The sequence below is a fragment of the Aphelocoma coerulescens genome, chromosome 4, assembly GCF_041296385.1.
Source record: "Aphelocoma coerulescens isolate FSJ_1873_10779 chromosome 4, UR_Acoe_1.0, whole genome shotgun sequence".
Classification (NCBI taxonomy): Eukaryota; Metazoa; Chordata; class Aves; order Passeriformes; family Corvidae; genus Aphelocoma; species Aphelocoma coerulescens.
The window spans coordinates 68,531,924-68,546,652 of NC_091017.1; the positions used below are offsets into that span (position 1 = coordinate 68,531,924).

Sequence of the window (14,729 nt, forward strand, 5' to 3'; positions counted from 1 at the left end):
TTTTTCAGTAATTTATCAGCCTAAAATATCCAGCTATGTTAATAATGCATCACTGGGCCATTAAAGGAAGGAATGGCCAAACTTATTAGTAAAAGCAACATTCATTCCTTTTTTTACTAGAGTTGGCCTTGTTTACATAGGAAGTCTGGGTGTTTTACAGTGTGCTAGTAAGTGATTCCTAACTCCCTCTGTGACAGTTTGGCCATACTCAGGCAGCTTAACTCAATCTCCTTCTCTGCTCTGCATCAACAGCAAGGCTGGGCACATTGCAGATGCTGAGGAAAGTAGAGAGGACCTATCAAGGTCCTGTTCTGCTCACACTCTGAACTGACTGTATGTAAGTGAGGTCATTTTGGAAGCTACATAATGATGTTAACATGATGCTACCTGAAAACCTTGCTAGAAGATAAGGTCAACAGTTTAAAGATGATTCTTCACTAAAGAAGACTGCTATACTGGAACTCACAGGATCAGAATATCAGCATTTGTGACATAGTTAAGTGTGATATTGCTACAATAGAAAGGACTATGGCATCATGTTGTTTTGATGAAGTTGTATTAATCTGAGGCTTTTATTAAGACATACAGAACTAAGCAAGGGCTGAGCTAACCCTCTCTACTGCATTGCAACCACTAGAACAGAAAATCCTCATCCTCTATGAAACATGAACATGAAAATGAGCAGTACAGACACATCCTCATTTATCACTCTCTCAGAACAGAAGTAATTAATTGCACATTCAAATAGTTGTTCCACGGTGTTATCTCAGAAAGAAGTGGTGCTTCTCACGATAAATTAATGAGGCTCGTCTCTATTTCTGTGGTCTGCTAAAAAGCCAGTAATAATTCTAAATAGAGTTATAATCTTTAATTCAATGAGATTTCTTTTCCCCAAGAATAATTGAGTTTTTAATGAAATTCAGAGATGCTCAAAACTAATACACAGTGTCATGGTTTCACCCCAGCTGGCAACCAAGCCCCACACAGCCATTCTTTCACTCCCCCACCAGTGGGATCAGGGAGAGAATGAGGAGGATGAAAGCTGGAAACTCATGGGTTGAGATAAAGACAGTTTAATAGGGAGTGCAAAAGCCACACACACAAGGAAAGCAAACCAAGGAATTAATTCACTGCTTCCCATGGGCAGGCAGGTGCTCAGCCATCTCCTGGAGAGCAGGGCCCATCAAGCATAGCAGTTACTTAGGAACACAAAATCTCCAAGTGTTCCCCCCACTTTGTGTACTGAGCATGATGCCACATGGTCTGGAATATCCCTTTGGTCACTTTGGGTCACCTCTCCTGGCTGTGTCTCCTCCCAACTTCCCATGCACCCCCCACTTCCCAGTCAGAGTGGCCATACCAAAAGCAGAAGAGACCCTGGCTCTGTGTAAGCCCTGCTCAACAATAATAGAAACATCTCTGTATTATCAGCACAAATTCAAAACACAGCCCCATACCAGCCACTGTGAAGAAAATTATCCCAGCCAAAACCAACACATTAGGAACATGACATTAGTATGAATAAGTCACAGGAAGAGAAAATTACAATTCACCTGCAGCACAAGGTGACCAGGGGGAGCTTCACAAGCATCTCTACTCTGTGTCAGTAACTGGATGGGAGTTCTCATGTGAAAACCTGCTGAGGTAGGAAGCTCAGAGGATATCCTACCTCCTCATGAGTCAATATTGAACTCAGTGGATGGCAGGAGGTGATGGGTTGAAGACTAGAAAAATCAAGGTCCTAATTCCTAGAGCAATTTAAAACCTCAGGTTTGTTTCTCTTTTGCTTTTTTTTGCTATATTCATGGGAAATGACAGCTGAGCACTACACTGCCTTTGCCTGAATCTGTAGTGAATCTTTCAGCCAGTCTCTCTCTGACGCACTTCTGTGCACTCTATTTTATAGAGTGTAATTTTAAGTAGTTGTCTACTTCAATTCATTTTTATTCAACGTCCTTGCAACACTTCCAACTTCTGATTCACAAAATCCAGAAATAAATGCTACAGGATCTTCTCCAGAGATTTCAACATGAGAAATACTGAGACTAAACTGGGATTTATTGGGAAAGGTTTATTCACAGGTAAGTGAGCATCCATGTAAATAACCAAGTCTTAGCTCTTCAAGTTGGTGCAGAAGCTTTGCTGCTAAGACACAGTCTTTTCCTATAGTAAGATTCAGGATTGTAGAAGTATCTCAACATTTAGATAATAATAGCTTCCTCCCCTCTCCAGTTTTTCTCTTCTTCACTGCCCTTCCACTCCCTTCTCTCATGCCTCTCAAGGTTAGCCCAAATAATACTCTCAGATGCCCAGTCAAATTTACTGGAAAATTTTCTCATTTTTCTATTGAATTTTGAATCCTCATTTTGCTTTCACAAGGTTTGCACTCTTCACCCTTCTTTCTGTTGCACTGCTGGGGCTTAGCAGGCTTTTCAGATGTTTCTTCTAAGCCTGCTGCATGGCTAATTACAAAGCTGTAATTAGCCATGTGCCACATTCCCAAGGGAGTATTGAATATTATGCTCATCTACAGCCTAATAAAGCTTCATGCTCAATAAATATTTGAAACTATTAAGTAATTATGGGATTGGTGAGCAAAAGTTAAGAAACAGCATGAATTGCCACCTAATGAACTTCAAAAGGTATCAAAAGATCACTAGGGCAGCTCTGTTGATCAGAGGATAAGGCAGCAGGCACCTGCAGTTACCCTAGATGAGGGCAATTAGTCACAACACAAATAGAGCCCTTATGCAGTCAAACCTTGCAGGAGCTGTAGATCCCCCTCCACACAGCAATGCAGGTCCCCAGAAAGGTTCCCAGGGAAAGCAGTGAAATAGAAGCAGTGAGGAAAGGAGTCTGAGACCCTTCCCCATGCCCATATCACCCCAAGCACCTCTTCAAGGCTCCTGGATCTGTGGATGTTCTCATTTAGTACTTCAGGGTACCATGAAGTCTCACAGAGAAGCTGCATTCCACTCAGCACTACCACTTCCAATCTAACCTCTTGGGAAATATCACAAGGCAGACAGAAAATATCCTGTAGGAGCATTGTATAGGCAGTATTTTTCCCAGCTGAGTCATCCATAAACATACAAAGAGCTGAAAAGATGTAAGTATTTCTCTCAGGTATATGAATATATTAGCTAAACAGCATACACATAGAACATTTCTGATGATAATCTATGCCACCATCCTGTCATTCAATCAAATGAGCTTTTTCATTACTGACATTGACATAAGTCATTGCCTCCAGCTGACGGCTGGTAAAAAATTCTGTATAATTAAGAAAATAATTCATAAATAAAACCAAGCCTTGGAATCCATAATAAATTATGAAAATATAAAGAAGATAACAAGTTTCAAAAATTTCATTTGATTTAGGCAAAAAATACTTTATTCTTAAAGCAGATTTTCCAGTTTCCTTTAGGTTGGATTTTAGTGAATCTGTAATATGAATGTTCCACCTCTAATCTCTGTTCACTCCTACAGTGTTTCCACTGACACAGAAATTACTTTTCACATCATATCACATCAATTCTAATGTGTATTTTCATTTTATAATGGCTCCTTTTGTGAAGTCTTTGAAATCTGATATAAACATGCATCACTGATCACAACACAAGCACATGCCTAGAATAACAAACAACACACATATATTTTTCAAGCTAAACACTGTGAAGCAGTTCTACTGAAGTCAGTGACCCACTCTTTTTCACCCCAAATTATGAGCTTTATTGTGAAGTGAGCCCATAACCTCACACCCAGCCCCAAACTACAAACTGTAAACCACACAGCATTCCAGTTTTGCTCTCGTTTTCCCCATCTGAGCTCCAAAAGAGGTGGGACACACAATGTTACTTGTACGAATGACATCCAGGAGCTTGGGCTCTTAAAAATTCAGGCTCCATTACTGGAAACAAGTCCTAAAATGGTTGAAGCCCAAATGGCTGGAACCCAGGGTGATTGTTGAATGAAAACTAGTGGAAAAAATGTTATCCCTGAAGCAAATCCAGACAAGCAGTTCCAGGAGGAAAAGCATGTTTGACTTAATGTGAGTGCTCTGTTCAAATAAAACTGCACCCATGTTTAAATCTCTCATTTCTGTTTATAAGAGAACAAGGTAGCAAATGAAAGTTTGCTACTTGACATTCCAGAGTACTTTCTCCGTAGCAATTGTCTCAGTGTATCCTTGTTAAACAACTATGAACAGGCTGAAACAAAAAGTGGAATAATTTACTTTCTACTGCATTTGATAGGCATGAATGGATAATGCTTTTAAGCCTTGAATTCAAAAGAAACAGCTAAAAATCCTAAGATACATTAAGATAAGGAAATCAAATGAAAACACTAAAAGATGGCTTCCAAAGGGAAGATTCTAACTATATTGTCTTTCAAAACTACCAGCTTGTGACCACAAAAGAAATCTTACACTCTGTGATAAGAGCAACTGCAGGAGGAAAAAAAATATAAATCTATGCAGTTGGGCATGAACTATCAATGTGCAAACACTGAACCACACTGTTGTGACTGAAAAACAGGCAAACAATATCCAATCTAAGATAAAAGTATCAAATGTGTGCTTTTAGGAGTCCAAAGCTCAAATGATAAAGGTATTCAAGTACTTAAAAGAGGTATCAAAATTTTCAAAAGTGTCTGTAAGCTCAACTTCCTTTGAAAACCAGCAGGTAAGGAATGTACCAATGTGTACCATCCAAAGGTGAAGTCTTAGTCCTGAAAACTCAGGATTCACGTTATCCAAGATGGGGAAGTTTGGTCCAGGACACTTATATTTTAACACTTGCATTAGAAAAAAAAAAAAACCCAAAAAAATTGATAACAAGTTCTGACATATACCAAATTGCATTTTCTCAAATGCTATTGCAGCAAGTTCACCAAACAATCATGTTTTGTAATTATACTATGTCTCCACAGAATATACCAATCTAAGCAAATTAGGGACTTACAGAGGTCTTCAAAGCAGGGCCAACTTTAAAATCAGACCATGTTCCCCAAGGCCATGTCCAGCTGTGTTTTGCATGCCTTCAGAGGTACCACAGCCTCTTGGGCAACCTGTTCAGTGCACTACCCTTCCAGCGAGGAACTTTCCCCTTGTATCCTATTGTAATTTATTTTCCTGCAACTGTAATATGAATGTTCCACCTCTAATCTCTGTTCACTCCTACAGTGTTTCCACTCACACAGGCAACTTGTGACTGGCTTTCCAGTGCCTGCTTCTGGGAAGGGTATGTTTTGCCCTATAACCCCTTTACTACAAAGGTGAGCTGCTGACTCATGTTCAGTGTGTTTTCCATCAGCATCTTCAGGTACTTTTCTGCAGAGCTGCTCCCCCCATCTTGTTCTGATGAACAATGTTACTCGGTCACAAGTGCAAGAACGTGGATTTATCTTCACTGAACTTCCTGAAGTCTCTGTCAACCATCCCTACAGCCTGAACAGAGGCTCTGCTCACCTAAGCATCAACTGCTGTTCCCTCAAGTTCGTGTCATCTGCAGACACAGTGAGGGTGTAACTCCTCTTCACCCAGGCTGTATAATCCATCCCTGTGCTACTGCTTTGTTGTTCTGCAACATTATCTGAATGAACTTGTTCTTTGCCATTTCCTGTTGGAATAGCTCACGGGAATGCTGCTCTGTTCACCTAACGTTACAATAAACAGCACTGTGGTAGAGAGAAACTTCGAAAAAAATTACTTGGCCAAATCCTTATCTCCTGTAAATTCCTTGCATTTCTAATCAGCTTATACAAAAGTGAGATCCAGGCTATTTACTCAAAAACCGAAGTGCCAGCAAAGTATTTAAAAATCAGCAGGCTGCTCATTATAACCAGTTCTCAGTGCTGCATTAGTTCACTGTTGGCATAAACATCTCCTTGGAAGAGCACAAGGAACCGGGTACTTCTGTCTCACTGCTGAGTTAAGACAAGCAAACAAAAACATGCTGAGTGTTTTTATGCTTAGATACATCCACTTTTGAGGAAAGAATGACTATTATTTGAATGCATTTATTACCAGTTGAGCCTTCCTAATCTCTAGATACCTCTTGGGCTTAGAAAAATATGCATTTTTGCAAGAAAATATTTTTTATAATCCTTAAAATAAATTTCTTGCACAACAGTATAATCTAAAAAATATTCATAATGGGAGCAAAGTTAGGAAAACACTACCACCCATTAAACACCCACCCTCCTGTGGTCCTTGAACATCAGCCAAGGTTTCATTGTAGCCTCCCTTAATTTGACCCCAGGAGCTAATACCATTGACTTGAGTTCACTTTTCATGATAGGAACACTCACTATAGGAGACTTTCTTTGGAGGAGTGAATCATATACAAACGATAGTGCCCCTTCCATGACATCTATGATGGATCATTCAAAGTTCACAATGAACTGTTTCACAAAGAGGAGGCTGCTTCAAGTCAACTTGTGAGATGGCTGTTAAATAAATCTACCTCACGAAAAGTTAGTTAACCTTATTGCTCCTAAGTAGACCAAGAAGTCAGAAACATCATGTGTGAAATATTCTGCTGATACCAGACACAGTAAGACTGCTCTCAGGTTTGACAGCTGATATGAAACTATCAAACAGAAGCCCTTGGTCTCTTTTCACTGACACCACCTGTACCCTGGCCACAGCCAGGAGCTTGCTCTGATTTGCAGCAGCAACAGCAAGGTGAGGCTTTGGCCCACACAACTAATCAGAATAAAACTGGTGTATTAGAACATGGATTTTTTCTTAGAAGATTTTCCTAGACATATCTCTATCATAATGGTATAACTCTACAGTTTGCATAATACATGGACTTAGCACTGCTATGTCCATCAGCATTTCTGTAGGCAAAATCCAGCCCTTTCACAAGTGACATTGGCTGTGCAGGATGAAAACAGAACATCATCTGGCAACCAATTCAGATTTGAAAGAGAACTTGACTCTTAGAGGTCCCAAGCATTGAATCACACCCTCTACGGGGTGTGAAAGGTACCTCAAGAAAGGGTGAAATATTACCTTAGTACCTGCTTTCAGTATTCCCAGTGCTGTCCTCAAAAGTGTGAAGATGCCAAGATAAGTGGGCCCTCTACTAACAGCCAGTGTGTGTCTGTATCCACATTTCTAAGCCTGGTCTGCTTCTGTGCAAACCTATAAACCCATATAGTCCTGGGCTCTCTGGGTCCTGGGTCTTGCCCAAGCCTGAAATCTGCTGAATGCATAAGTCAATAATTAAGTTACTATCTTCTTCTTTTTCTGCCACAAGAGGAAATAATGATAAGCTGCTTTTATATGCAAATCTACTTATTTCCAGCAATTCTGTAACACAGAAGAAAGGGTGAGGAAAGAGGGGAAGAGGCTGGCAGGGAAAGCAATGGATTGTGCCTGTCACTCAACTCTGCATCTGGTTTGAATGTGTAGATGAGCAACTGCCTCTGTTTTTCCAGTAGTTAGAGTGCTATTAAAACTCTGCTAATTTAATTGTTTTAAAAGCTACCAATCCCTATTAAACATAAGACAGTCTACAAAGGAGTTCTTCCTGCAGACACACATGTTTAGCATAGTGCAGCAATCAGCAGGATTGGTCTGGTCCCCTCACTGCTTTCTGGTGCAGGTTTGAAGCAGATCTTGTTTATTGTTCTTTTTTGCAAACCTCTGTGAGATCTTTGAAGTGGCTGGGCTCCTTGAGCCAACAGGCCCTGTGCTGCACCTGGTGTGAGGCAGACTGAGCAACTCCAAAGCTAAACAAACAGCAATCCCAGCTGAGGACAGTGTATGAGTTACAGATAATGGCAGCCAGGGCAGGCATGATCCATCCAAAGCAAACTATATGTTGTCTTAAAAAAGCAATTTAGAGCTGCATTTGCTCTTCAGACCAGTCTGATGTGTTTAAACAAAGACTATTCTTTAACACACACATACACACGTGTGTGTATGTATATGTATGAAAGAACCCCTTACAGGATATGTCCATATGAGCATCCCTCCACCTCCCTGCTCCTTCTTCCCGAGTCATCATGCTTTTTAGTACTGCTATCATGCCTGGCTATAAACCACGCTTAAAGCAGCACACAACTGAGGCTCTCTTTTCCTTACAATCAAATCAACACCACTTGTTGGGTAAGCAAGAGACAAGCACGTATAAGTATTCAAGAACACAACACCAATTTGAAAACATACTATATGTATGAAAATCTGGTAAACTAATTGTTTTTAAAAACTGATCTTTAACAAGGAACTTTCTGCTTCTTCAAAGTTTTTCTTCTTTTTTACTTTAAAAAGAATTTGTCTTTCTTCTTTTCTTGTCATATTATTAAGTTCAAAATACAGTAAATTTATTAAAATATGAATCTCCCCAAAAGTCCAATATTTTATCACATATTTTTTACTGAGGTATCTCTTCTTAATAGTAGTTCACAGAAAGATACATTAGTTTAGGTGAGTTTTTATTCAATCCTGTTACTGACTGTTATTTATTCAGTCCTGTTATTTGACTAGCTCAGTAAAAAAAATCAACCTCAGGAATTTTGCTTGAACATCAACTTCAGGATTTGACCTTTGGAAACTTAGCTTTCTGTTATGATAAATTGTATCTGCATTTCTCTATCTTAAGTGAGACATGGCTGCTACAGCAAAGCTGTAGTACATGACCACAGATCACACAGTCAAAGGAGAGGCTGAACAAGACAACGGACCAAGCACAGGTCCATGTATTTTCAGGATAAACTGAGCCTTTCTGTAATATCTAGGTTATTCTATGAGGTTGTTTTTTATAGGAACTAAAAATAAAACAAATTCCAAGTTTCAACACTCCCCACCCAAACTCCCAATAGCATGTAAAATCATCCAAAACTCATGGGTTTCATCAGTATCTTTGTAAAATATCATTTGGTAAGACATTTGCCAGGTTTTAAGCAAATTTTTCATTAAATTGCCTACATACTAATTTTTTTTGAAATAAAATATAATGCATAATGTTATTTCTCTCTTCTTTGTTGCTATTACTGAGGCACAGGAATATGCAGCATAGCATATGCTTGCAGAAATGCTTGCAGAAATGCTTGCAAAACTGTCAGTCAAATATCATTCCTACCTCCAGCCTGGTCCTGTCCACATCCTTAGGCAATTTCACACGAACTCGGTTTGTTACAATAAGAGTTTCATAAGGATAAATCTGTTAAAAAGACAAGAGCATATGAACTCCAGCTGAATCTAATTCTGAGGCATGGAAATGGTGGTGTGGGGAACTTACTAAGAAATGGTACATACTTGCATCCTGATTTGACAAATATTTCACTGGGACAAAAATTAACAAAATAAAATAAAAGAAAGGAACCCATGTAACCTTGCTAGGAAGTGCTGAATCTGATTGTTCTTCCAGTGTTGGAAAAGCCCTTCTTACCTTGTATTCTGCAAAAGAATGAGAACAGGTTCAGTTTAGAATTTATAGCCTTCTTTTGGTGTCACCACAATGAACATTTAGGTACATCACAAATGTGCTATGCTACTACATTTCTCTCTTCTCAGCAGTTGTTGGATAACTGCATGCATAATAAGAATATGACCCCCGTGCCCTGAATGCCTATAACACTGTCTATTACCAAATCAATAGTCCTTGAAATCAAAGGCTTATTACAGAAAATCCATCTTGATGCCACTGGGTTACACGGTGAGCATGTCTGGCAAAATTGGGTATTTCTTTTTACAGGAGGCTTTTGTGCAGAGTTAAGTCAGTCTGTCATCCAAAAGTCCTGCCCTTATTGTTCTTTACTGAAAATAGTTAAAATAAATGGATTATTAAAGGCATGTCAGTTTGGGAACACATATGAAAACCACTGAGATAATACGATATTACAAGATGCCAACACCCTGCACTTGGGCTGACTGCAGTGGGAATAACAATAGGGAAGAAAAGATGATTTGGGGGTGTGGCAACAATGATTCCTGGATCTACAGTAGCACAAGGGAATCTAGTTAGGTCAGTGTATGACTATATATGATATGACTACCACAATGTTATCTATTCACAACGGTGATTAAATGCGACCAGGACAGCCAAAATGCTTTCACAGACCTTTTTATGGTCTGAAATGAAATCAGAGATTAAGTCTACTTTTCAAAACATGTACTTTAACCCATTCAAACATGAGACAAAGATTTTTATCAACACAGAGTTGTGAAGTGAAGCATTAGAGTAAGATTATTAAAATGAGTTAAAGTGTCTTGGAAATAAAATTTTTCAGCTCCCTTGAAAATTCCAACCCAAGTTCCATATTAAGTGCATAGTCCACTGCAATAAAAGAAAATAATGCAAATAAATTCTACTTTTTGAGCTCTGCACATTTTAACCACACTGTAGCACAAATAAGAAGCACAATGGACTTTTTCCAATTAGACTCGAAGGAGTGATTATCTTAAATTTCCTCCTGTCTTTGACAGGAGACCAACACTACAAGGCAATGTTGCCACATATCGAGGACCCGGATATTGACTCAGCCTGGCTGCACCACCTGATGATGCAAGACTTCTGTCAGGCCTTTACATTGGGCTAAGTAAAAAGAAGATTCTCTGTGGTAAACATGATACTGAGCTGTGTCTCTGACTAGTCATTATTCTGTGAACTACAGGAAGAGCTCAGAATAGCAGCCTTTGTGGCAATATGTTAACGAACATCCTCAAAGGGAGAAAACACAAAAGGGAGTGGAAATGATATTGCAATGTACCTTTCATCCCCCAGCTCGCCTCCTGGTCCGTCTCATATTGGCCCATAGTTTCAGGCTGACAGAGAAAGAGAGAAGCAATGTAGCAGCAAAATACACCAAAAAAACCACTCTGAACATTGTTGAGAGGAAAAAGAAAGCCAGCTGGTACCATAGAACCAAAATACAGATCCTTGCATGAGAGAAAGAGAAATAAGTCTCATTCAAATTTGACCTAATTGCTCAAGTAAGCAAAGTAACACAGAAACTGTCACTTTTCTGTGGTGCAGATGTGTTACTGCCATCCTCACAAATCACTTCTGCTGCACTGTAATTTTTTTCCTTCTGCTTTCTGCTTCACACTGCTGATGCTGCTGACCAGGGAGAACTGTATATGTGCCGTATATGTGCTTTGTTTGAACCACTGTCCTCTTCCTTTCTGGCAAATGCTAACATGAAAATCAGTACAGGAACCAGAAAAGCGCTATCATATGATCTTTTTCTTCCAGGTTTCATTTTTGCCTGTTGGGATACCAATGGTGTGCACAGCTATGCCCACAATAACCCACAAGGCTCCTTGCTGTTTGCTTTTGGGGTTTCTTTATGCAACACTAGGATGGCTGATTAAAAATAACAAACCACAAAAGCTGGCATGAACCGACAATCCAAAGAGAGGACATCAATTCTGAGAGGAATTTTGGCCTCAAGGATTTGACCATGAGCAACCTTTTAACACAGGTTTGGTACTCTTTACGTGGGACAGATGCTGCCATCTGCTGCTTTCCCATCACACTGCAAGGCTGGCTTCCTGAGTGCTTTGGCCTCATCTCTGGGAAGCCTTGCGATGGCCAGTGCAGTGCCTGGGCACAAGTCAGTTTCCCTTGCTTGCTTCAGGTTACTGGCAACACCTATTCTGGAAAGTCAGAAAAAACCCTCCTGACTCATAGGTGGGATTAGGTTTATGTGGACCCTTTCAAATTCCTAAATATTATTCGATCAAGCAACCAGGTATTGAGGCAACACAGGCATAATTATTCCTGTAGTATTAACTCAAAGGGATGGACATTTCAGCAGCTACCAAAAAATCCATTTAGCTACTCCTTGATAATGTCTTTCTTGTAGCTCCTTCCAATGAATCTCAGTTTGACTCTTATCACTGGGTAAGTTTAATGCTCCTCATGTGCTTTTGCAGGTTTCACATCTTCTTTTGGAGAAAGAAGGGAATTTGAACGAGGTCCTCTCCAGGCAGTTTGGACACAAGTCAATCTTCAAAATGTAGGTGCACATGCATCTATGTTTTGACAGCTGATTACTATAAACCATAATGGTTTTTCACCTAATAATACAAGCCATGAACGGAGAACTCCTAATGCTAGATGCTAGAGAGAAAGAGAGGCCCCATTGTCAAAGCTGCCTTTTTAATAAAGACCAATAAAAGTTGCAAAAAACGATTTAAAAAAGAATTCATAGTCTGTTCTCATCATAATTTTGTCAGGCATTTTTCTTTCTAGATTGCTGCTTGTCATTCCATCTGCATTGTTCCCTCCCTGCCTTAAAAGTGCAATGACTGTGTGTGAATACACACGCCACACACAGACACACCAATACTAGGAAAAACAGATGGTTCAAGGAATGCCATGGATATGGGCTGTTCCACCTTTGCTCTGAGATCATTACTTGCCTAATTATAGGCCTGACTGTCTCCATCATTAATTCAAGGTATTCTATGATTAATATGTGCAGTCTGTACATTTTAGATCTTTATTTGTTTTGGGAGGAGAATCAAGATTCCCAATGCTCATGATGCACAGAATTAAAAGGAGAAGCCTCAGTCAGTCTTACTCTTGCAGAGAGACAAACTGTAACCCACATAGGGAATGAATCTGTCAGACAGGGCTGGCATCCAAAACACCTCTGAAGTGTCATTACTGTGTAGATTTTCAGCTAGTTACTGAGCTGTCTATTTATGAGACCTTATTTCCTGAAGAATGCATTTAAATGTGTACTTACCTGATGTAAGCCATTCTTTCCATAGCCAGGTAGAGAAGCAGACTTAGAATATGGAAATCCTGTAAAAGACATAACATATAGCTAAATTTTTTGCCAATCTTTTACAGCCTATTAAAACAGGGAATCCAAGAACACATCCAGAAAAAGCAATTACAATCAACATGGATATTCTATCAATGAGATGAAATATAACTGAGTGATGCTCATCTTTTCTCATTATTTCATGCACATGAACATGTGTAACAATGTCTAGAAATAGCAGCATGCCAGTGGCAGGATGTGGAGGGAGTTGTGGGGCTCATGTCATGGAAGCCTCATGCACCTGTGTGATGCAAAGCTTGTGATTTGAGAGCTTGTGAAATCTCTGCCCTGCAACTTGGTGTTAAATCATGACTTGAAATTGGGATTAAAGGTATCATCATTTTATATCAGCACTTCTGAATATGCTGTATGTGGTCTGGGTTTTGGTTTTGTGTCTTAAAAAACATGAATTGATACCCTACCACTTAAAAAAATAACTTTCTTTTTTCTGTAAAACTTCTCTTGTAAAAAAGCAAAAATGAAGATATAGCAACAGATAAAGTAAATCAGCGAGTGTATACACACCCAACTGAAAGAAAGTTTTAAGATGGATAAAATTGGCAAAGTGGTGTTACCATGAATAAATGATGTAACAGTGATGTGGTCATTATGAGACAACTGAAACTCCTTACTTTGAGTATTAAGACACTAACAAGAAAGTTTAAATGTTAAACAGTAGAAGAACAAACACGTGTAATAAAAATTCCTGATTCCAGTTTAGGAAATTATGTAAAACTGATGCAAAGTGTTACAGAAGTCAGACAGCTCAAAGAACTGAATGTGCAACACTTCGTTCTGCCAAAATTGTTAGAAGCTGTGTCCAAAGAGGAATGCAGGAAGGGAAACCAGACCCCACTGGATTAATAAATACCCTAAGGAGATTATTAGAAATAAGCATACAGAAAGAAAAAACAAAAGATGGATCAGCAGAGAGCTCACAATGTGCTGAGATAAAGTGAAAACTGCCAGAAGTCAAGCTGAGTTTAACACTGAAAATTATATTAAAACAAATAGCAGAAGTTTCTCCAGCTATCCAAATAAAAAGAGAACAAAGAAAGAAGAAATGGGATCACTGTTGCACTATGTCAGCACTCAGCAAAGGTGGAAGATAACTCAGGTAGGGCTCGAGCACTGAAGAAGTATTTCATCCATGGAACAGAAAGTGGAGTACTGAGCAAGGATGAAAAGCTAATGGAATAAGGGTAGGCCAGTGAATTGCAGTCATGATAGAAAAAAATTCAAAGCACTTAATGTTCTTAAACAGGGAGCAATAAGCTCACATTGAATTGCAAGCCAAATACCTCGTACCATTAGATAAGGGCAACTACAGTTTTATATTTAAGAGGGGGAAAAAATAATGAAACAAAAAACTTATAAGTGCCTGTTATGGGAACGGTAGTGCCAGCAGAGAGCACAGAGTATAATACCTGTGTGACAGAATGCCTGCATCTGCAACAAAGCTCTCATCTCTGCTCCTGCCTGGAAAAAGCTGCTGCTGGACATCACTGTGGAGTTAACTCTCTCGGCCGTTTGGCTACAGAGAGGGTGGGTGAGCAGGTTTGTTCTATCGCTAAATAATACCCAGCCACCGAGGAACAATGCCCCGAGGCAAAGACGCGTTTGAAGCAGAGCCCAGCCCGTGCGGCACCGGCGACACCGTGCGGCCGCCGGGCAGAACCGGAGCGAACTGAGCCGAAAGGGCCGAAATCGCAGCAGCGAGACCCGTGACTCCAGCAATCCTTCTCCCGAACTAGACACTGTCTGAACACCAGCTGCCCTCTGCAGCGATACGGCTCCTGCCTGGTCCAGTATGACAGTCACTGCAGTCTGGGTATTCTGAAGTTGTCTCTCAGCACATCAGGGACATGTGAACAGCAAGGGTTACACACCTTGCTAGATGTCTGCTTTCCTAAATAAACAACACTTAAAACCATGAA

The 14,729-nt window shown here is 39.8% G+C and overlaps 1 protein-coding gene across 7 annotated transcripts in view; it reads right to left on the reverse strand.

Annotated features, from left to right (window-relative positions):
* Positions 1 to 14,729, reverse strand: part of ABLIM2 (actin binding LIM protein family member 2) — a 131,276-nt gene that overhangs the window by 5,555 nt on the left and 110,992 nt on the right. For all 7 annotated transcript variants that reach the window (XM_069014522.1, XM_069014526.1, XM_069014525.1 and 4 more), the window contains 4 exons: positions 12,712 to 12,770; positions 10,726 to 10,780; positions 9,348 to 9,412; positions 9,096 to 9,176 (listed from right to left, as the gene is read on the reverse strand). In XM_069014522.1, the coding sequence (XP_068870623.1) occupies positions 9,096 to 9,176; positions 9,348 to 9,412; positions 10,726 to 10,780; positions 12,712 to 12,770 (260 nt within the window). The remainder of the gene's footprint in view (positions 1 to 9,095; positions 9,177 to 9,347; positions 9,413 to 10,725; positions 10,781 to 12,711; positions 12,771 to 14,729) is intronic.